Source organism: Aotus nancymaae, unplaced genomic scaffold (genome assembly GCF_030222135.1).
Source record: "Aotus nancymaae isolate 86718 unplaced genomic scaffold, 86718_ANA_hifiasm-v0.15.2.pri h1tg000158l, whole genome shotgun sequence".
Taxonomy (NCBI): domain Eukaryota; kingdom Metazoa; phylum Chordata; class Mammalia; order Primates; family Aotidae; genus Aotus; species Aotus nancymaae.
Window position 1 is genome coordinate 1,662,643 of NW_026988573.1, and position 20,543 is coordinate 1,683,185.

Below are 20,543 nucleotides of genomic sequence, written 5' to 3' on the forward strand. Positions count from 1 at the left end.
GCCCCCTGCTCTGTACCCTGAGAGGAAGGGTATCAAGCAGAAAGGCTCTGGAGGGACACACTGGCCCCCAATTCCAGGCCCCTTTCCCTCTGGGTTTGGGGACACAGCACATCCAAGTCCCTGCAATGAGGATGCTCTCAGGGACAAGGGCAGGTGCCCAGGTGTGGGAAGTAGAGAAGTTCCTTTTTAAAGTTTCCTTTCTTGTTAAAGAATAAGTGTGCTAATAACTTTGTGAAGCCCTATCCTGTGTAGCTGTTAGACATGCCGTGCTTACAGGCACGTAGTACATTCTATGTCCTTGTGCTTTAACCAAGATATCTGTGCTGGACGTGCTCACAGGCAGGTCCCAGCTCTCCACTGCTTTTACCTGTTTAGAAAAGTTTTAAGTTGTTAGCCAATCAGGGTTTAGTTTAGATTGTGAGGTCTGGCTCCAGCCAACGGAGATCAGACACAGCAGTAAGGACGACCCCAAATGCATAAGGGATACATTTGTGTGTTTTCCTTTGTTCATTGCACTCTCATGGCACAATAGCTAGCAAAAGTACCCTTCCTGCAGCCCAGGAAGTAAAAATGTGTTGCTGAAAGATCCTTTGTCTCGGTGCCGATTTTTCTTTGCGGCACCGAGCATCTATTCCCAACACCAGGCTTTGACTACCATTGCTCCGTGGTCCCCCAATTCCAGAGTCCAAACCCAATCAGAACCCCAGCGGAACCAGCTTGGCCCAGATGCAGAATCCTGATAAGACGGGTGACAATGACCATGGCCGAGGGGGGCAACACACAGGGCTGCTGGGAAGGGGCGTTGACTCTGGCAGCCAAAAGCCACGAGGTCGGGGCTGACTGAAACCCCGTCCCCCTGCACCCAAACCCCGCAGTTCCTCCTCGTGCCCACCTGTTTTCTGCTACCAGAGGCAAAGCTCTAGATGAGTAAGGAAGAATGACGGTGGACGGGCTGGGGGTGGGCGTGTCCACAGGGGGTGGGCGTGTCCACAGGGGGTGGGTGTTGACAAGGGCAGGGCCAAGCCTGACGCGTCCTCAGGTGCCCACAGCAGCCTCTGCCCAGCCTCCCCAGCCCCCTCCTTCCCCCACCCAGCGCCAGACTGCGGGCAACTGTGGCCATGTCAGGCAGGGCTGTGAGGCCAGCGGGCAGCTCCGTGCTGGGTTTCCTAAGGCAGCTGCCGCAGGCCTGGTCCCCCCACACCGTGGGCAACAGCGGTACCTGACCAGAAGGGAGCGGAGGGGCCCTGAGAAGCAAAGCTGAGGCCCTGAGGACTGAGAAAAGAAAAGTTGTAGGAAGCACAGGAAGCTGCAAAGAGGCGAGAGAGAACGTGAGGCGGGCGGCAGGGCATCCGCGCAGTCACGGCGGGCACAGCTACAGGCCGGGGGGCAAGGGGCAGGGCAGGCCCTGTGGCAGGGGAGGCCCTATGGAGAGGCAAGGGGGTCAGGGGGCAGCGCGGGCTGTCAAGCCCCAGCCGGGCACAGGCGCCGCTCGGCCACACCTGAGCTACCCTGGAGCTACTCTCTGTGCCTGTGTCAAGAGCACACTGGGACTACCTCCTCTCACACCCTCGCCTGGCACACAGCAGGTGCTCACTAAGGCCTGCTGTTCCTCCCTGGCCAGCTCGGCCTGTGTGGGAGCCATGGCCCTGCAGGTCACTGCAGGCTGGAGGACACGGGATGACTGTCAACAGAGTCCTGAGCTGGAAGTCACATGCTCTGGGCCTGCCCCTGCCCGATTCCATGTGGCCTTCTCTGTTCTGGGCTGTGGAGTCCAATCTGCAAACAGGCTACCTCTCACAGAGGAGGCCCAGGGCTGGGCACAGGGAGGGGTCTGGAAGCGGTGGGCCTGCCCTGTTCTCCCCCACCAGTGACAGCTCCATGCACAGGAGTCTCTGCCTGGACTCGGCCCCTCCAACCCCTGCTGGTCTCTGGGCAAAGGAGCCGATACAGAGCAGCAATTCTGAGCAGAGGCGGAGTCACTGCCTGTCACACAGCCCAGGAGATGCCACATGACAGCATTCATGACGGCCGGGGGTGCTGGGGCCAGTGCCATGTTCCCGGGGTGGGACTCCTGGCCTGGGTCTGTGAGGGCTGGATCTGGGCCCTGAGAAGTGGGCCAGAGCAGACCCCTCCGAGGAGCGCTGGTGTGCCAGCTGGGCTGGGGCGTTACCTGGGGACCGGCTGGAGGCCCTGGAGGCTGAACGTTCCCGGGACTTGTAGGGGTACTTGAGTGTGGTGTCCAGCTGCTTGAAGCTCTCCTTGAGTGAGTGGCACTGGTAGTACTCCACCAACTCCTGCAGGGCACACAGACGCACTGATAGCTGCCGCCACCTCCAGGAAGCCCTCCCCCAGTGAGCTGGCCTCCTTCTCCCACCTCCTGCTTCATGTTGAGTAGGGACTAGCCTCCTGGACTCCTCAGAACTTCCCACTTCCCTGCAGCCCACAGTGGGTGGTCAGTACCACGAAGGTACCGGCAACTTCCCCAAATGTTTCTAGGAAAAATAATCTGCAAAAGATGCCAAGACTGACCAGCGTGAACGCTGACTGCAACAGCCTCTGTAGCGGAAAACACGGAAACACGCTGTATCCAGCATATGGGACAAGCTTCTAGAAATAACAGGATCTCCAAGTGACAGGGTGTCATGCGGCCATCAGCCAGGGAAAAATTCATTAATGGCGAATGCTTGTGACCGTGAAAAGTTGGCTAAAAATTAGCTGGAGTATTGCCAGCATTATTATTTTAAAAAGGTAAATATGAATCACGCCTAAGCTGTGTGTAGAGAGGTTCTTATGGACTTACTGAGACACAAACATTGGGATTTTTTTCTTTTTTTTTTTTTTGAGACAGAGTCTCCCTCTGTCACCCAGGTTGGAGTGCAGTGGCACAATCTCGACTCACTGCAACCTCCACCTCCTGGATACAAACAATTCTCGTGCCTCAGCCTCCTAAGTAGCAGGGACCACAGGCACGCGCCACCACGCCTGGCTAATTTTTGTATTTTTTGTAGACATAGGGTTTTGCCATGTTGGCCAAGCTGGTCTCGAACTCCTGACCTCAGGTGATCCACCCACCTCAGCCTCCCAAAGTCCTGGGATTACAGGCGTGAGCCACTGTGCCCAGCCCGGGATTATTGATTTCTGCTTGACCTGATGCTTTTCTGTGGCCACAGCTAAGCGCTTGGGGGCTCTCGTCAGTATTCAATACGTACAACTTTTGTAATTAAGAAAACGTAGGCATAACTTTAACATCGTTTTGAGCATTATGCCTGCAACTGCATTCCAGCTGGGACGGAGGGCGGGGTGAGCTGGGGAAGGAGATGTTTGAAGCCAAACATATGTAACGGGGGTACCAGGCCAGGCCCCAGCTGGAAGCCCCACTGGGCCTCGCTTTCTGCTGTCACAGGAGGATGGGCACGAGAGGGCTCTGGGGATGCTGGTGGCCCGGGCTGCCCACAGTCCGCCCCTGCACTGTCTACCAGGGTCAACCACCCTGCCCAGGCTTTGGGGGTCAGAAGTCCCAATTCAGGAGGCTGTGCCAGTGCCTTCAAAACCAATTCCCTAAATCCTTCCCACACTGGGAAGAATCGGTCCTCACAGGAAACACGGCCACTGGCTCAGGCCCGGAGGAAGCACCTGTCCCCCGCGGGCTGGGCTGGAGTCACCTACCAGGAGGCTGTCGAATTTCTTGGCCTCTGTGATGTGGATCCAGTTGTCCTTCTCCACCACCTTGATGTGCTTCACCTCGTCGTTGAACCTGAAGAAACACACGGCCCCGGCGGTCACTGTGGGAGGGCGGCACGGCCTCGGCCCCCTCGGCAGCCAGGCTCGTTCTCTTTGCTGCAGCAAAGCCCCTCATCCCCGGCCTCCGGGCCACCCCGTCACCCTGTCTGACCCCAGCCCTTTGGGCCACCAGCCGCAGACAGCTCCTGCCACCGCCTGCCTGCCCTCCTTGCCTGTTTGCGGCCCGGCACCCCCAGCTGCTCAGCTCCCAGCTCTCCTGGCCTCCAGCCCTGCCAGGGTGTCCTGTCCCGGGCTTCTGTTCATTTGCTTCTCGGCACCGGGAGCCTCTCCTCCTCCCGTGGAGCAGCCGGGCCCAGCCCTGACATCTCCTGACATCTACCCCTGCACGTCCGCTCGGCTGGCCAGACACTGGGGCTGCTTCTCAGGGGCGCCGAGCACAAGCCTGTCTGGGCCTCAGCACCAGCTGCTGCCCCTGCCAGATGCTCACCTCCTTCTGTCCTCGTGGCCCTCTTGTGTCCTCAGGTCTCAATTCAAATGTGACAGCACAGGGGAGCCCCCGCACCCCTCCCCCAATCTCACCCACCCCCTTGCCAGACACAGACATCACAAGAAAACTACAGCCCAATTTCCCTAATGACCACGGACGCGGAAATCCCCAGCAAGCAACTGGCAGAACGAATCTCTCTCCTGCAGTCGGGCGGCCTTTAATCACAGAGCACGCCCTGAGAGATGAAGGCAGGCGCTTCCATCACCGCACGAACCCCACAGAGCGCATGACACAGGCCTGGAGGGCGTGGCCGAATGCACACCCCACACCTAGCGGGGACGGCAGAGCCTTCTGCTCCCAGGCTGCAGACCTGCACAGCGAGGTACTGTACTGAACACTGCAGGCAGCTGTACCACGACGTCAACATAGCAAAGGCGTGGTAAAAACACAGTATAAAAGATGGCGACGGTCCCGCAAGACTGTAACAGAGCGGAAAAGTTTCTATGGCCTGGTGATATCACAGCGCAGCCCGCTACTCATGTCAGTGTGGGTACGCCGGCATAAACAAACCTACACTTCTGCCAGGTCATATAGACACACAGCACAGACAGCTCTGTGCAACCCCGCGAGCTCGGGGCGTGGAGAGGACAGCGGGCTCCGCTTCAGAACCGCACTGGGGGACGCGTCTCCTCGAGCCCAGAGCCGCCACTTACTTGATGCTTATTGCAAAGCGCTCGGCCTCGGCAGGCCGCTCCCTGATCAGGTAGGTCCCGCTGGCGTGCGACTTGAGCAGGTTGTCCGTCTGCTGCCTCTCCATGCTACCTGCAAACCTACAGGAGGGGCCCGGGAGGAAACGAGCCGCAGTGAGGACAGTGTCTGAGGGGCCCAGCCCTCCGTGCGTGGCGGGCCACGTGAAGCACTCTGCAGTCCTCATCCGAGAGCTCATCTCCGAATGCACCCCAGAGGAAGAGGCTGGGTCCCTGCGAGCGGGCACTACCGTGGGTGGGGTCTGGCATCCGAGCCCTGCCTACGATGGGATACAGTGAGGCTCAGGACGGCTCTTGAGAGGCATAAGGGAGAGGGGTGACTGTGGCCTCCAGCCAGTCCCACGAGCTGTCGTCTGCTCTACAGACCCCGAGGCCCTGCCAGGGGAGTTCAGCGTATTCAGTAGATCCAGTTTATTTCCTGAAATACATTTTCACTATTTCAAAAGCAGCAAGGGCATAACAGCTTATGTGGATTTTTTTGGTAACACACTGCAGACTGCCAACGTCTATGTCAGTCGGATTTTGAACAGACTTTGAAATGAAGCTCTTCCTGCCACCTGTACTGCAATGAAGCCCACCCCCGGAGAGGGCAAGGCAAGCTCCCCCCAGAATCCACTGCCACGTTGTCAGGTGAGCTGGGACTTCGGTGACTTCAAACAGCCTCACTGTCCCCACCAAGCAACTGTAGTTAAGTCAGTGATGACACCTGTGACCTTAATATGCCACCTTCATATAGTGCAGTTCAAATTAAAAAAGGGTTTTATTCCCTGAAATAGCTGAGCCAGCCGAGCTGTTTTAGAGAAGGTTAACAGCGGCCTCCAGGACAGGGATCCCCCAAGGTCCCAGCAAGTTACATGCCAGGAGGGAGAAGGCATTTGGGAGCACTTAATGCCTCCCCCCACCCTGCCAGCCACTCACAGGCACCATCCCGACCCTCGGGCACGCCCCATAATGAAGAGGTCACCGGATGCCACATCTGCAGCCCACCATCCACTCACCAGGGGTACGCAGTGTAGTCGATCTCTCGGGACGGCGGCCGGCTGATGGGTGGCTGGCGGCAGAGCACACAAGTGTTAGCGTCCCCCCAGGGCCACCCACACAGTAAGGCTCAGGGGGATCGTTGTCAGTGACCTCACCCCAGGATTGGCTGCCCTGGACGGGACCATTGGTGGATTCAGCCCCAGTGCCCTGGGCCCGGGAGGGGCCCAAGGGCGGCAGCCAGGACAGCCTCATGGCTGAGTACATGCCCTACAGGTTTGATGGAATGGATGCCAGCGCAGCCACCAGCTAACACGGACTTGATCCCCCGGGTGTGAGGTGTTCTCAGCCACTGGACGTGAGCACGCACACAGCCAAGGCTCCCTGCTCCAGAGGCCCCGAAGCCCTGGGGCGGTGGTCTGGTGGTGGCCACACTCAGGCGGGCACTGCCGCTCCAGTGAGCAGGTAGGGCTCCCTCCTTGGCTAGAGGCCCCCACCCTGACCTCACTGAGCTTCAGAGACTACCTCTTCCTTCCACACCCTATTCGCCATGCAGATGGGGAAACTGAGGCCTGGGGAAGGGAAGGAACCTGACCCAGGCCACCTAGTGAGTTCATGACCCTGGTCCTCCCCTGCTGCCTGGTCCCCTTGGTCATCCAAAGCACCCTAAGTGCTGAGCACTTTCCCTTTCAGCAGAGGTAGCGCAGGGGGCTGACAGGGCTGTGGCTGTTGGGGTGGGGGGCGGGGGCACTGGGTTGCTGCAGTGGTGTTGGGAACCCACCCGCTGCACCTTTAAAGGCTTCAAACTTTCACTATTTTTTTTTTTTTTGAGATTGAGTCTCATTCTGTCATCAGGCTGGAGTGCAGTGGCACAATCTCGGATCACTGCAACCTTCGCCTCCCAGATTTAAGTGATTCTCCTGCCTCAGCCTCCCGAGTAGCTGGGACTATAGGCGCCTGCTACCACGCCCGGTTAATGATTGTATTTTTAGTAGACACAGGGTTTCACCATGTTGGTCAGGCTGGTCTTGAACTCCCTACCTCATGATCCACCCACCTCAGCCTCCCAAAGCGCTGGGATTTCAGGCGTGAGCTACCATGCCCAGCTCACACTTTCACTTTTAGCTGTCCTTTTTGGGGCTGGAGGTGGAGTAACTCATTTTACTTAAGGCTGGCTGCTGCCTTTCTTAACAAAGCCGATAATTTGCTCCATACCCCTCAGACGAAAGAAATATCATATTGCCTTTATTTTAAATAGCATAAAGTCTAGCTTTGATTCCTTACGGATGAGGGAGCTTTTTTCTCTCTAAGGCTGCATGACAGTCCAAGAGAACTTACAGAGTCCCTGAAATTTGGAGAAAGGCACTGGCTAGTCTCCAGTGCAATACAGCTGCTGCAGAGATGCCTGTTTCTAAAACCACAACGAAACCACACCAGATCAGCTGAGCCCCTTAAACAGAGGAATGGGCCGCCCCGCAGTCCCCCACCCATCTTCTCTCTGGGCTCCAGCTCCAGGAAGCAGCTTGCAGCAGCCTAAATTTAGCAAGGACATCCCAAACAAGCCAAAAACGTCCACGTGAGGAGGCAGCTCCCGGAACCCTCAGCACCCAGGCCACCGTGCTCCGGAAGCTTCCGTGGGAAAGGACTCACCCTTCCATCCACAGGGCAGGGCTTCACAGATGAGCTGGGGAAATACCCTGACTTCCTGGTTTGCACCAGACGACCCTGGCGGAGGAAAGAGATGGTCAGGACAAGGGGGCCGAGCCTGGCCTAAGGGAGTGTGGGGCCATTTACATGGACTCAGCGTACGGCAAGCCCGCTCCCGAAGAGTGGCAGAACCGACGTGTTCTTTCCCCAGCTCAGCTGACCTGGTCACCTGATCTCTAGACGTCCCATCCTAGAGTTGAGAGCACTAAGGCTCGGTACATCAGCAAAGCCCCTCTGCAAGGCCACCCAGAAAGCTGTGGCCCTGGTCACAGCCGCAGAGGGACAGAGCAGGACCGAGGATCTGTCCAGCACAGATGGCCTTTTGCGCCCTCTGACCCTCCTGTTACATGAAGGCAGGGTCTGGTACAAGAAGTTCCTCACCGAGTATGGACTGGTAATGACCACGACAGAATGGCTACCACATCGCTGTAACCTGAACATGAACAGACATTCAGCTCTAATGCCGGCTCCTGTGGGAGGCTGCCTTGCTGGGCTAAGCACCCCCAGTCCCCCGTGGCGCTTTGCTGACCTGTGGGTCTTGGGGTTCCCTTGAGCACTAGGCTTGGTGGAGGGGCCCAGGAGTGGGTGTCTGAGTCCTTGGCTCAGATGCTTGGGTGCCAGCGCGCTCCAGGACACGGGGCCTCAGCGTGTTGGGAGGAGGGCATGTGTTCCCAGGACCCTTTCCAGCCCAGCCATCTGCTGAAGGCTCAGAGGGATGAACACCACAAAGGCCTCCACTGTGAGCCTTGGTAACAGAACCGTGCATTTCTGGCTCAGAACCGTAAACCACATCATGACGACGCCACCTGTGCCCACCTGGGGAAGGAGTGACCCCGCCTGCTCACCCCACGATGCTGCCAAGGTTTCTGGCCTGAGCTGAGGCAGGGGTGGGGAGGAGGGTGGGCATGGCATGGCCAGCGCAGAGGCCTGGGGAAGGCCTAAGAGACACAACAGAATCAGGAAGGACAGGGGCCAATGGAGAAAGGCCTTGGGCGCCAGGGCAGGAGGGCGTCTCCCAGGAAGGGACGGTGCGTCCCCTACCACGTGAAAGCAGACACCCCGGGAAGACCCGGCTAAGGTTCCCATGAACGCATGCCACGGCGCAGAAGGGAGGCACTGAGGCAGGAGAGGCCTTGCCAGCCAGCCCGAGCCGTCTCCTCCCTGGTGGTCCCTCGCCCTCTGCCTCTGCCTCCGCCCCTGCCTGGGGCCGTGCAGGACTTTGTACTTCTGCCCCGAGGTGCAGGGAGGAGCTGGGGCCGGGGACCCTCCACCCTCCCAGGCCCCAGGACCCACCTCCCACCACGGAGACTCGGGGTCGCCCCTCAGCAGCTCAAGCACGTCGCCTGTCTGGAAGGTCAGCACAGGCTTCCCGGGAGGGGCTGGGTTGCCATGGTAATTCTGCACGGCCACCATCTTGGGACCTGCAAAGGACAGGACAGCTCACTCGGTGACTCAGCAGCTCATTCAGTGACTGACTTGGGCCGGGCCAGCAGCCCACCCCAGCACACACCCCTGCACCTGCGTCTCCCCTCCGTAAATCCTAAATATCACAAGTAAATTATTTATGCAATAAACGGACTCAGGGGTCACTGTGGCAATGGAAGCTTATTTTCAGATGACACTTTGTGTTTTCTTCCAAACACTTTTCAGATCTGTGACCAAGAGGCAGTTGCATGGAACAGAAGACAGGGCGACAGGTCAGCAGGCCCAGCGGCTTGCCCAAGGCCACAGAGCTCGCAGAGGTGCTCTGGGCCTGAAATGGGGGTCCTGGCTGTGCCCCAGGGACTCTGGAGGCTGCTCTTAGACAAGCCTCACTCTGACCCAGCCCCGCCCATGGCTCTGAAGGAGCCCACGTCTGGCCCAGCCCAGCTCCCACCTGGTCCCTGCCGACAGGGGTGAGGCTGTGCTGAGCGCTGCCTGACTGCACTGAAGTTTGCAGAGAACACGATGCTTTCTACGTACGCTGTGTCTATAAGCATGTTTCCATTAAGCTACCCACAGCAAGGCGGCCAGGGAATGGGGGACACGGTGGGAGGACGGGGGACGTGGTGGGGGGATGGAGGACGTGCTGAGGTGACGGAGGACGTGCTGGGGGGCGGAGGACGTGGTGTGAGGGCGGAGGATGTGGTAGGGGACAGATGACGTGGTAGGGGGATGGAGGACGCGGTGGGGGGAAGGAGGACACGGTGGGGGGATGGAGGATGCGGTGGGGGGACGGACGACACGGTGGGGGGACGGAGGACGAGGTGGGGGGACGGGGGATGTGCTGGGGGACGGGTGACGTGGGGGGGGACAGACGATTGGGGGGACAGACGACGTGGTGGGGGGAAGGAGGACGCGGTGGGGGGATGGAGGACGCGGTGAGGGGAAGGAGGACGCGGTGGGGGAATGGAGGACGAGGTGGGGGGACGGGGGACGTGGGGGGGACGGGGGACGTGGGGGGGACGGGTGACGTGGGGGGGACAGACGATTGGGGGGACAGACGACGTGGTGGGGGGATGGAGGATGCGGTGGGGGGAAGGAGGACGTGGGGGGGACGGACGACTTGGGGGGAACAGACGACGAGGTGGGGGGACGGAGGACGAGGTGGGGGGACTGGGGACGTGCTGGGGGGACGGGTGACGTGGGGGGGACAGACGATTGGGGGGACAGACGACGTGGTGGGGGGATGGAGGACACGGTGGGGGAAGGAGGATGCGGTGGGGGGATGGAGGACGCGGTGGGGGGATGGAGGACGTGGGGGGGACGGACGACTTGGGGGGAACAGACGACGAGGTGGGGGGACGGATGACGAGGTGAGGGGACAGAGGACATGGTGGGGGGTGGCAGCGCATTTTGATCTCAGATCTCTGGCTGCAGCTTGGTGCCCCTCCCTGGCTGGAAGGCCCTTGCCCCTCTGCAGGATGGGTCCTGTCCCCACAGCCCAGCATTGCCTTATCAGAAACAGAGCCAACTCCCAAGGAGGTGCCACGGAGGTGGGAGAGGCGGGAGGGCAGGGCCCAGGGGGCAGCATCCGGAGCCTGGAGCCGTTGGGGGCTGGGCAGACCCGGCCATCACCACACCCAGGCCCTGGCTCAGCTCCCAGGTGACGGCTGACATGGGAGACAACAGAGGGGCCAAGTCCAGAAGACTCACCTGGCCCCACTCCAGAGGCGTCCTGTGGGGACAAGGACAGAACACAGTGACACGGTGATGAGGGGAGCGAGCATTGACCCACCCCGCCCTCCCTGTCCCACTCGTTCCCAGATAGAGAGGTCAAGGAGCAGGGGAGGAGAGGGACACTGTTCCCTGTGAGACCCCCCAACCCTGGCAATACACTCCACATCTGTGCACCTTCACTCCCGGCAGGCCTGTGCCCTTCCCTCTCCCACTCCTTACCACGAGCTCCTGCCTCCTCCAGGAAGCCTGTCCTGACCACCCACTCTGAGCCCAGGCTTTGTAGCCTCCATCTGGGACACACAGTGCCATATATGACTAAGTTTCCCTCCTCCACCAAGGCTGGTTCACGTGGACCCCACAGCTCGAGGGGTGCACAAAGGCCCTGGAAGTGAATTCAGTGACTCCATCCCCACATCAGCTAAACAGCGGGCTCTGAGCCAACTGGGGACTCGGGGGCAGGGGGGCTGCTGCAAGTCCCAGAGCTGCACCCACAGCCGTGAACAGCCAGCAGGCAAGCGACTGACGGGGCAGCTGGGACAGGAAGACCCCGCTGGGGCCTCCAGGAGGACTCTACTGACACCCACCCAGGAAGGCAGAGGCCTCTTGTGACCGAAAGTGGCTCATCCAAGACCCAGTTGCTTGCCTGTCACACTCCAGTGGCCCCAGGAGTGGTGAGAGGCAAACAGTTGGGTCTTTCTGGCTCCGGGCATACAGGGCTATGGCGGGGGCGGGGCAGAGGGAGGGGAAACAGTTTGGAGACTCACCAGATCGGCAGGAGAAGCTGGAAAGGAAGCAGGCCAGGCGTTAGAGGGGAGCCCGCTGACGCCAGGGCCCCGCGAGGCTCTCACTCACACCAACCCGAGCCTCTGGGCCGAGCTGAAGATGGGGAGCCAAGCTACAAAGTGGTCTTTCTTGGACATGGATCATGGACACACAGGTCCGCGCTCATGGCTGCGAAAGCCTCTCAGTTACTTCTGGCAGCGAATTCTGAGCTCTGGCTTTAGGGGGCCCATGGGAGAACTCAGACTGGGTAATAGACCTGAGATGGCAAAAAGGTTGTCCTGCCTGGGCCGCCTCTTTCAAATGGCAGCAGCCGCCTGGATCGCTGGGTGGTAGCTGGCACTCGAAGGGGAGATTTCCACAATCATTTAGTGATGCCTGCTGGGGCACGTGACGAGGAGGCACTGGCATGCATGCGACCCGCCTGCTGTCCTCAGCTCAGACACCCACATGCCGACACGCTCAAGGACACAAGACCTCAGCACATCAGGAGGAGGGCAAATGTCCCCAAGACCCTTTAGGGCCCAGCCACCTGCCAAGCTGGCCGCCACCCACCACCAGAGAAGGCGAGGACGCCAACAGCTCACACACACGGCTGACGTGACCTCTGCAGCACCCAGCAGTGACAGTCAGACAGCTCTGGGCAGACAGAGGTATCCACAGACACTAGAGAATAGGTTCCAGCTCAGTGGGCAGGGGTCGAGGGGCAGGCAGGCAGGCGGTGCCGCGGAGGTCAGCTGCACAGTAGCAACGCCTGTGCCTGATGGGGGCTTCCCAGAGGAAAGGCTCTCAGGGGAGGCCAGCATCTCTCCGGAGCATCTTGGCCTCCATGGGTAGCAAACAGTTAAGCCTGCCTGGGCAGAGCCCAGAGGTGAAGGCTACCATGGTCCGAGGAACACTGCCCAGAGCCAAACCCCAGAGCAAAGGTAGAATCCTGGATCAAAGGGAAGGCAGCTTGGACATTCTGCAGGGAAAAATGGCTACATGTGGCAAGGACAGTGTACCCCAGGAGAGGGATGAGGAGGGGAGCCAGGACACAAGCCCCTGGGGGTGTCCCAGGCCCCTGAGAATGCAGCTGGTGCCAGCCAGGGGCTGCCAGAACATGCTGACTTCCAAAAGCCTTGCAGCTTCCTATCTGAGGGGACCGTTCCAACTATTAAGAAAAATTCGGCCAGGTGTGGTGGCTCACACCTGTAGTCCCAGCCATTTGGGAGACCGAGGCGGGCGGATCATGAGGTCAGGAGTTCAAGACCACCCTGGCCAACATGATGAAACCCTATCTCTACAAAATAAAAGAATTAGCCGGGCATGGTGGCCTGCGCCTGTAGTCTCAGCTTCTCTGAAGGCTGAGGCAGGAGACTCGTTTGAACCTGGGAGGCAGAGGGGCAGTGAGCCAGTATCGCGCCATTGTACTCCAGCCTGGGCGGCAGAGTGAGGCTCCATCTCAAAAAGAAAAAGAAAAAGAAAAAGAAAACTTCAAAACAATGAAGAGACGAGTGGTTAGGTGGCATGCGTGCCTGCAGAAAGCCAGACAGTGCCCAGGACCTGGTGGCAGCTGGCTTTGCCTGAGGAGAGCAGGAGCCGTTCTTCTCCTTTACCCTTCTCTACATTTTCCAAACTTTCTATGGAAAATCAGTCATTAACAATGGGTGGGTGGGAAACAGAAAAATTACAAAAAAAGAAAACTTGGAAGGAAATATACCAAAATAATGCCTTTCATCATTTCTAGGTAAGTTCACGGATGACGGGGTTTTTTTGTTTTTTTTTTTTAATTCATTTATTTTTTTTCTTTCTCTCCCAAATTTTGATAAGTAAGGATGTCACTTTTAGAATCAGAAGAATTAAAAAACGTTCTTAGCAGCGGCAGCCAGTTGTCTGGGAGAGGGACAGGCAGCCACAAGAGGGCAGTGTTGATGGGCACAGCTGAAAAGCTGCATTCAGGCACAGGCTGCCCGCGGAATCCTCCAGCACAAACTCCAGGGGCTGTGGGATCCTGCACACAGCTGGGGGGCTGCATTGGGCCTGTGGTGGGGACGAGGGGGTCTGGGCTGACCTTCTGACCCTCTTCCCAGCACAGGGTACTGGGCTGGCACTCACAGTAAATGATGAATTAACATTGATCTAAAGTCACAGCTCAAAATACATTCTGGGCAATGGCATCTCGGGGTGACAAGCTGGCCTGACTTGTTTTCCTGTCTCAAGACCCTTCCAGGAGACCCAGGGAGACTCAGCCTGGGGCCACAGGGGGCTCTCGGTTGAATTGAAGCTCCACTGCTAAGTGCTAAACAAATCGCTGAAGGTTTCAAGCCTGTCTGGGGCCGATGATGGAGGTGACATCCTGATGTCTGAAACCTCTCTGGACAGAACCGTCTCAGGCTTTGCACCGCTGTCCAGTTGCCCTGAGCTGGGCATAACCCCAAATGTATGCCCCCCGACCCAAGATGCTTCAGAGGCACCTCCAGGGCGCAGGGGCCATCCCTGCCTCTGCCCACTGCCAGCCTGGCTCAATTGAGCCTCAAGCTTCCCTAAATGGGCATGAACAGAAGGGAACCACGTAAATGCCACGTGTGTACGTGTGCATGTGTGTGTGTGTCTGAACCATTTACTAACATGGCTATAGCTAGTGACGGCCAGGCCTCACCAATCAGGAGAACCCAGGGTGACTGGTGTTTCTGTGATGAGAAACCTCCACGCACCTGCCGAGAATGTTCTGTGCAGGGTTTAGGGGTGGAGATTCTGGAAGCTTACTCCTCGAGTGGGGCCGGGGATGCAGGAGATGGGGAGGGGTCCTCGAGTACCTCGTCCTGGCTGTGTCTCCTGATGTGTGGTGTGCGGCAGGTGTGTGCCCCGGGGCACATGAGCATCAATGTCCTCATCTGCTCCCTGCCCCGTGGGAGGCTGTGGCTGAGGCCCGGTAACCGGGTGGTAGCTGGCAGAAGGGAGTGGGCGTGGCCAGGGACTGGGGGCAGTACTCACTGATCTTGCAGGGAGGCATGACCTCCAGGCACTCCTTGTGTGCCCCAACGCCACACTTGGTACACAGGTAACCCTGGTAGAAGGTGCCCCTGTACAGGGGAGGGCAGGAGGTGATGTCAAGGCTTGGTCCGGCTCCTCAGGCCTCTCTGCCATGGTCAGGACCCTTGTCCCCACCCAGGCTCAGCTGGTGGGCTGCCTCCCAGTGCACACATCCCTCAAGGCCCTGAGCATCCAGGACCCTCCCTTACCAAGGTAGCCTGACACCTGCATCCCCACCTCCTCCAGGCTGGCTCCCCACCCCACACAGCGTCCCTGGGCACCCAGGAACAACTACCTCCTGGCTAGATCTGAAACTCCAAGGGCTTGGCTGGGCTTTCTTTTTTTTTTTTTTTTTTGAGACAGGGTCTCACTCTGTCACCCAGGCACACAGTGGCTTAATCACAGCTCAAACTCCAGGGCTTAATGCAATCTCCCGCATCAGCCTCCTGAGTAGCTGGGACCACGGGTGCAGGCCAACATGCCTGGCTGACTTCTGCACTTTTGGTACACACTGGGTTTTGCCATGCTGCCAGCCCGGTCTTGAACCCCTGGACTCAGATGATTCGCTTGCCTCAGCCTCCCAAAGTTCTGGGGACTACAGGCATGAGTCCTGCCTGGCACGGGCCTGACCCTTGTGGGATACACTCCCTTAACCCCTCAGGGCCTCCCCCAGGGAACTCGGGACCCACAGAACACAGCTCCCTCGGGGGCCTGGGTGGGTGTGGAGCGGGATGAGGGCTGAACGAGGCGGTTTCCCGCACCTGAGGAACATTTTGCAGGCTTTGCAGTTGGTGGTCTTGTCAAACGTGTACATCTGGAAACTGTGGTGGTTGGCATTGGCTTTGTCCGGCTTGATGTTTGACCTGGCAGGAGGGAAAGAGAGCAGATGCTTCACCCACCAGATTCCCGAGCTCCCTGATGTGGCCATCCTGGGAACCAGCTGGCTCCGGACCCAGGCTGTGCAGAAAGCCGGAGGGCCTGAACTCCAAGCGGGGCTCTGCCCCCAACATGGGGCGGCCTCGGGGCCCAGACTCCCTGCTGGTAGAAGGCAGGTCAGGGAGGAAGGTTTAACACTCCTCGACACTGGCCTGAGAGAACCTTCCAGGTGGGGCCAGCAGTCTAACGTCTTGACTGGGATTGGATGCGGGCAGGTGTGGTCACTTGTCAAAACTCAGAAAACGTACTTCAGATTTGTTTGCCTCATTGGATATAACCTTGAAATTTCAGAAGCTAAACAAATACTGGGCCCTCTGAGGTACTTAGGGGGGCTGCACTGGTATGCAATTCACTTTGACACAGACCTGCTGCTAGATGGCCGGGGCAGAGTGGGTGACGCGGACGGTGAGAAGGTGGCTATTCGCCATCATGTGGCTTCACCTTCCATGAACACTTGAACTTTTCCACAACAGAATGTTGGGGAGAAAGTTACAAGCCACGGAAAGCTAATGGTGGAAGAGGAGATGCCCCAGGAACCCCCCGACACACACAAACACACACACACACACACAGAGGCTGGGTGCAAAGCAGCTGGCTGTGTCTATTCCCGCCAGCCAGGCCCTGTCCTGCTGTGTCCAACGGTTCCCATCTGATCCTCCCTAAAAGGCCAGAACACAGGCCTTCCCCTCTCCATTTCACCAGAGGAAACGGTCAGGGAGGGAGCGCACCTGCCCGAAGGCCCCAGCTCACCTGCCCGCAGAGCTCAGGCAACCCTGCCCGGCCCCAGCGTCAGTGTGCCGGGAACCCACTCATCGTCTTTCTGTTCACATATCTAGGGGTACCTCTGAAGTTCATGAAAATACAGTTATCTGACTTCAAAAACAGGTGTCAAGCCACCAGCCCATAAGACCCTGAAGACTGGGGCACCAGGAATCCTCTGGCATCATGGCCACTCCCAGCGGGTCACTGCTCTGTGGGCCAGGCACGCAAGGCTCAGCCTCAAGGGTGGCATGGTTCATTCCAGCAGGACAGTGGAGCCCGCCTGGGACAGGCTGTGGCAGAGGGAGAGCCTCTCACGCTGGATCAGTTGTCAAAAGGGATGTCGCCAAGGTAGGCGGGCATCCCAGGGTGATGGAGGCTGTCTGCGCCCCTGACGTTCCAATTTTGCCTTCCACCGCCCCTGATCTGAGAGTCCACCTGGGCTTCCATCCCTGATACACTCATCTGAGCGGGCGGGGGCTGCCCCCGGACTCACATGGCCATCTCAAACTGCTCCATCCACTTCCTCTTCATGTCTTCTGTTTTGCAGAAAAACTGGAAGCCCTGCTTTCCCTGCAGGTGAATTAGGTAGAAGCCGTAGGACCACTGCAGAGGGGAGAGGAGACACGCTTGCAAGGGACACGGCTTCAGACACCCAGGCACGCGTACACGGGTACTCTCGTCTGTGCTGCACATGTGTATACACCTACATGCTTGGTTGCCTGTGTGAACACATGTTCTCATGTGTGTACATGCACTCTCGCCCACGCTGTATGTGCACGCATGTGCCTCTGAATGCATGCATGCATAGCTGTGTGCCCACATCCTCACGTGAGAATACATATGCACTGCACCTTCCTCTGTGCACACACAGTAGTGTGTTCCTGTGTGCATGGATGTGCATCGTGCCTGCATGCATCTCTGCACGTGCACCTGTGCCTGAGTGTGCCCTGTGCTCCTGTGGGCACGTACATGTGCACGCACACACTTGCCTCTGTCCTTGCAGGTACACACGCGTTCTAACGTGTATGATGCACGTGCACCTGTGCTGTGTGCTCTCCCATGGGTGCACACACATATGCATGGGAGACACGCCCTCCTGCCTGTGCCCGTGCACAGATGCTCCACTGTGTGCACACGTAGACGTGTGTAAAGTAGGGCAGGTCCCCAGGGAGTAGGAGCACAGGGCTTCACCAGGGCCCCTCTACCAGGCCTAACCACCCCCTTTCACTTCCTAAATGTGATGCTAAAAAAATTCACTTCTCTGAAGTATAGTAACAACAACAAAAAGGCAGGAACAGCCAGGGTCCCAGGCGCCCTCCCCCCCACAGGGAACAGCCGGGCCCGGGCGCCCCCCACAGGGAACAGCCTAGGGTCCGGGCACCCCCCACAGGGAACAGCCGGGGTCCGGGCACCCCCCACAGGGAACAGCCGGGCCCGGGCGCCCCCCACAGGGAACAGCCTAGGGTCCGGGCACCCCCCACAGGGAACAGCCGGGGTCCGGGCACCCCCCACAGGGAACAGCCGGGCCAGGGCGCCCCCCACAGGGAACAGCCGGGGTCCGGGCACCCCCCACAGGGAACAGCCTAGGGTCTGGGTACCCCCCACAGGGAACAGCCGGGGTCCGGGCGCCCCCCACAGGGAACAGCTGGGGTCCGGGCACCCCCCACAGGGAACAGCCGGGCCCGGGCGCCCCACACAGGGAACAGCCTAGGGTCCGGGCACCCCCCACAGGGAACAGCCTAGGGTCCGGGTACCCCCCACAGGGAACAGCCGGGCCCGGGCGCCCCCCACAGGGAACAGCCGGGGTCCGGGCACCCCCCACAGGGAACAGCCGGGCCCGGGCGCCCCCCACAGGGAACAGCTGGGGGCCCGGGCAACCCCCGCAGGGAACAGCTGGGGGCCCGGGCACCCTCCACAGGGAACAGCCACAGGCCCGGGCACCCTCCACAGGGAACAGCCACAGGCCCGGGCCTCCTCCTCAAAGCCATCCCCCAGTGAGCGGCCCACAGCTGCTCCCTTCCCTGACTCCCCTTCGGCCACCCCACAAGCTTCGCCATCTTTCCAAGTTCTAGGGCAAAGGGCTTTCAAAGTGGTCCAGGAGGAAGAGTCTGGCAAATAGGAACCCACTGGTTACAAAAGATGGTAGGAAAGAGGAAGGAAGGGAGGGAGGGAAGGAGGGAGGAAGGAAGAGTAGATTGGGGATGTGAGGAGGGAGGAAATCAGGAAAGAGAGAGGAAAAGGGGAGGAACAGGGAGGGAAGAGGGGGCGAACAGAAGAACAAACAGGATGATAAAGAGCTGAAGCAAGACCAAGAAGCCCCGGCCTCTGACCCCCGACCTCCAGGACTGAGGGTGGATGGGGCTTTCCTTTCTCACTGCCTTAGTGGGCAAGTCTTTCACCATGAATACAAATCATTTCACCATCAGGAGAGTGAGAGGAGGATGAAGAAAACCATACGCCTGGCCCTTCAGGGGTGCCCTGGCTCTGGGCAGAAGTGCCAGTGCCTGGCTGGGACGAGTGAGGCAGGTGGGAGGACCTGGGTGCCAGGTGCTTACCATTTTCCCGTGAGACTAGGAAGCATGAGGAGAGGAAGGGGGAGACGGTCAGTGAGAGGCTCAGCTCGACCCTGTGGGGGTGCCGCAGTGGGGTGCCGGGAGCCCTGGCAGGTGGGACACCCCCACCCACTGCCTAGGCTGGGGTGTGGGGCGATCGGCGGGGAAAGGACTTTGTTTCCAGAGAGTTGGGTGCTGGAGGCTGGGACTGCCTCGTGGGCCCCAGTTACTTGTTTAGGGTATCAGGGCAGGGAGGGTCACCTCAACAGCTCATCCAGCTTGCACTCGCTGGGTGTGTACCAGCGCCACACTGCCAGCCCTGAAGACCAGGGCCTGGACTTTCAGAACATGGGTTTCTGCCCTCCCCCGCTTGCACACGGTAGGTGCTCAAGTGCCATGGGCAAAAGCCTCAGCTGAAGCAGGACCGAACCAGAGAGCCAGGCAGCAACAGCCCTGTAGCCCTGGCCCCGCCCCCTGGCATCCCCAGGCCCCACCCCTGCAGCCCTGGCCCCGCCCCAGCAGCCACAGCTCCACCTCTACAGCCCCAGCCCCACCTCTACAGCCCCAGCCCCACCCCCAGCAGCCCCAGCTCCACCCCTGTAGCCCTGGCCCTGCCCCCTGGCAGCCCCAGCCCCACCCCCAGCAGCCACAGCTCCACCCCTGCAGCCCTGGCCCCGCCCCAGCAGCCACAGGCCCCGGCCAGCTGCCCGTAGAGTCTTGGACAAGCCACAGCCAGACCCACCCACAGTCCTCCTCCAAGCACCGCAGGGTGGGACGGGAGAGGAAAGCCTGCTAGCTACAAAGGACAACATGGGCTGGAGTCAGGCTGGCCAGATGGAAAGCCAAGGTTGAAAGCCCCACCCTTGCTACAGGCCTCAGGCAGGCCTCACTGGGGAGCGGGATTCTGGTGGGCACTGGGCCCGGCTCGGAGCAGGCCTGCCATGAGCAGTGGTCACGATGGCCAGGCAGTGACTCAGAGGGGAGGCTTCCTGCAGGGCGGGGCCCCCCCACCCACGCCCACCCGTGCCCACCCGGCCAGCATCAGCAGCTGACTTCGAGTCCCCTTCACCTGGGGTCCGGAAACCAGTGCCTCTCTCCAGGCCACCCCCACGTTCCCCTCCCGGAGGAAATGGGGGGCGGACCCGGAAGGCCCCACCTTCTTGACGTCCTTGTTGTTCATGGGGTCGTCGGTCATCTTGTGGAAGAGCAGCTCGATGATCTCCTTGAGCTCGTAGCTGTAGCCCTTCCGCTTGCAGACGATGACCACCTTGTCAAACAGGAACAAGTACCTGGGCCAGGCAGCGCGGTGGGGCGTCAGCACCCCAGCACTGTGCGCTCTGCTCCGAGGCTGGCAGCAGGGGCTGAGCCTGAGGCTCTGGCACTTGACTCCCTCTCCCAGCAAGCCCTGCCCTCCCCCGGCTCACCAGGCTAACGCGGGGCCTTGGCCAGGTCTCAGCTATTCCCACGCTGCTTCTCCAGAAAGCCCTCCTCGGCTCCCTACCCCCATGACTGTTGGGAGCCTTTCAGGGGACTCCTGCACCCCCCCAAGCCGGCCTCCCACACACCACTAACCCTTGATGGCCACACCCAGTTGATCCTGCACTGGACTGGGAGCCTCAAGGGGGATGGACCTGGATCTGCTGTGGCCCCAGCTGTAGC

The 20,543-nt window shown here is 59.6% G+C and overlaps 1 protein-coding gene across 4 annotated transcripts in view; it reads right to left on the reverse strand.

Moving 5' to 3' along the window:
* VAV2 (vav guanine nucleotide exchange factor 2) overlaps positions 1-20,543 on the reverse strand; it is a 227,217-nt gene that overhangs the window by 6,536 nt on the left and 200,138 nt on the right. The window contains exons 14-27 of one of the 4 annotated variants that reach the window (XM_064371731.1): positions 20,041-20,173; positions 18,888-18,902; positions 16,826-16,935; positions 15,396-15,497; positions 14,596-14,684; positions 11,604-11,620; positions 10,816-10,837; positions 8,974-9,101; positions 7,624-7,698; positions 5,994-6,046; positions 4,942-5,058; positions 3,667-3,754; positions 2,171-2,294; positions 1,220-1,306 (exon numbers count right to left, since the gene is read on the reverse strand). In XM_064371731.1, coding sequence (XP_064227801.1) covers positions 1,220-1,306; positions 2,171-2,294; positions 3,667-3,754; positions 4,942-5,058; positions 5,994-6,046; positions 7,624-7,698; positions 8,974-9,101; positions 10,816-10,837; positions 11,604-11,620; positions 14,596-14,684; positions 15,396-15,497; positions 16,826-16,935; positions 18,888-18,902; positions 20,041-20,173 — 1,160 coding nt within the window. The remainder of the gene's footprint in view (positions 1-1,219; positions 1,307-2,170; positions 2,295-3,666; positions 3,755-4,941; positions 5,059-5,993; positions 6,047-7,623; positions 7,699-8,973; positions 9,102-10,815; positions 10,838-11,603; positions 11,621-14,595; positions 14,685-15,395; positions 15,498-16,825; positions 16,936-18,887; positions 18,903-20,040; positions 20,174-20,543) is intronic. The other 3 variants (XM_064371732.1, XM_064371733.1, XM_064371734.1) reach the window with 3 other exon arrangements.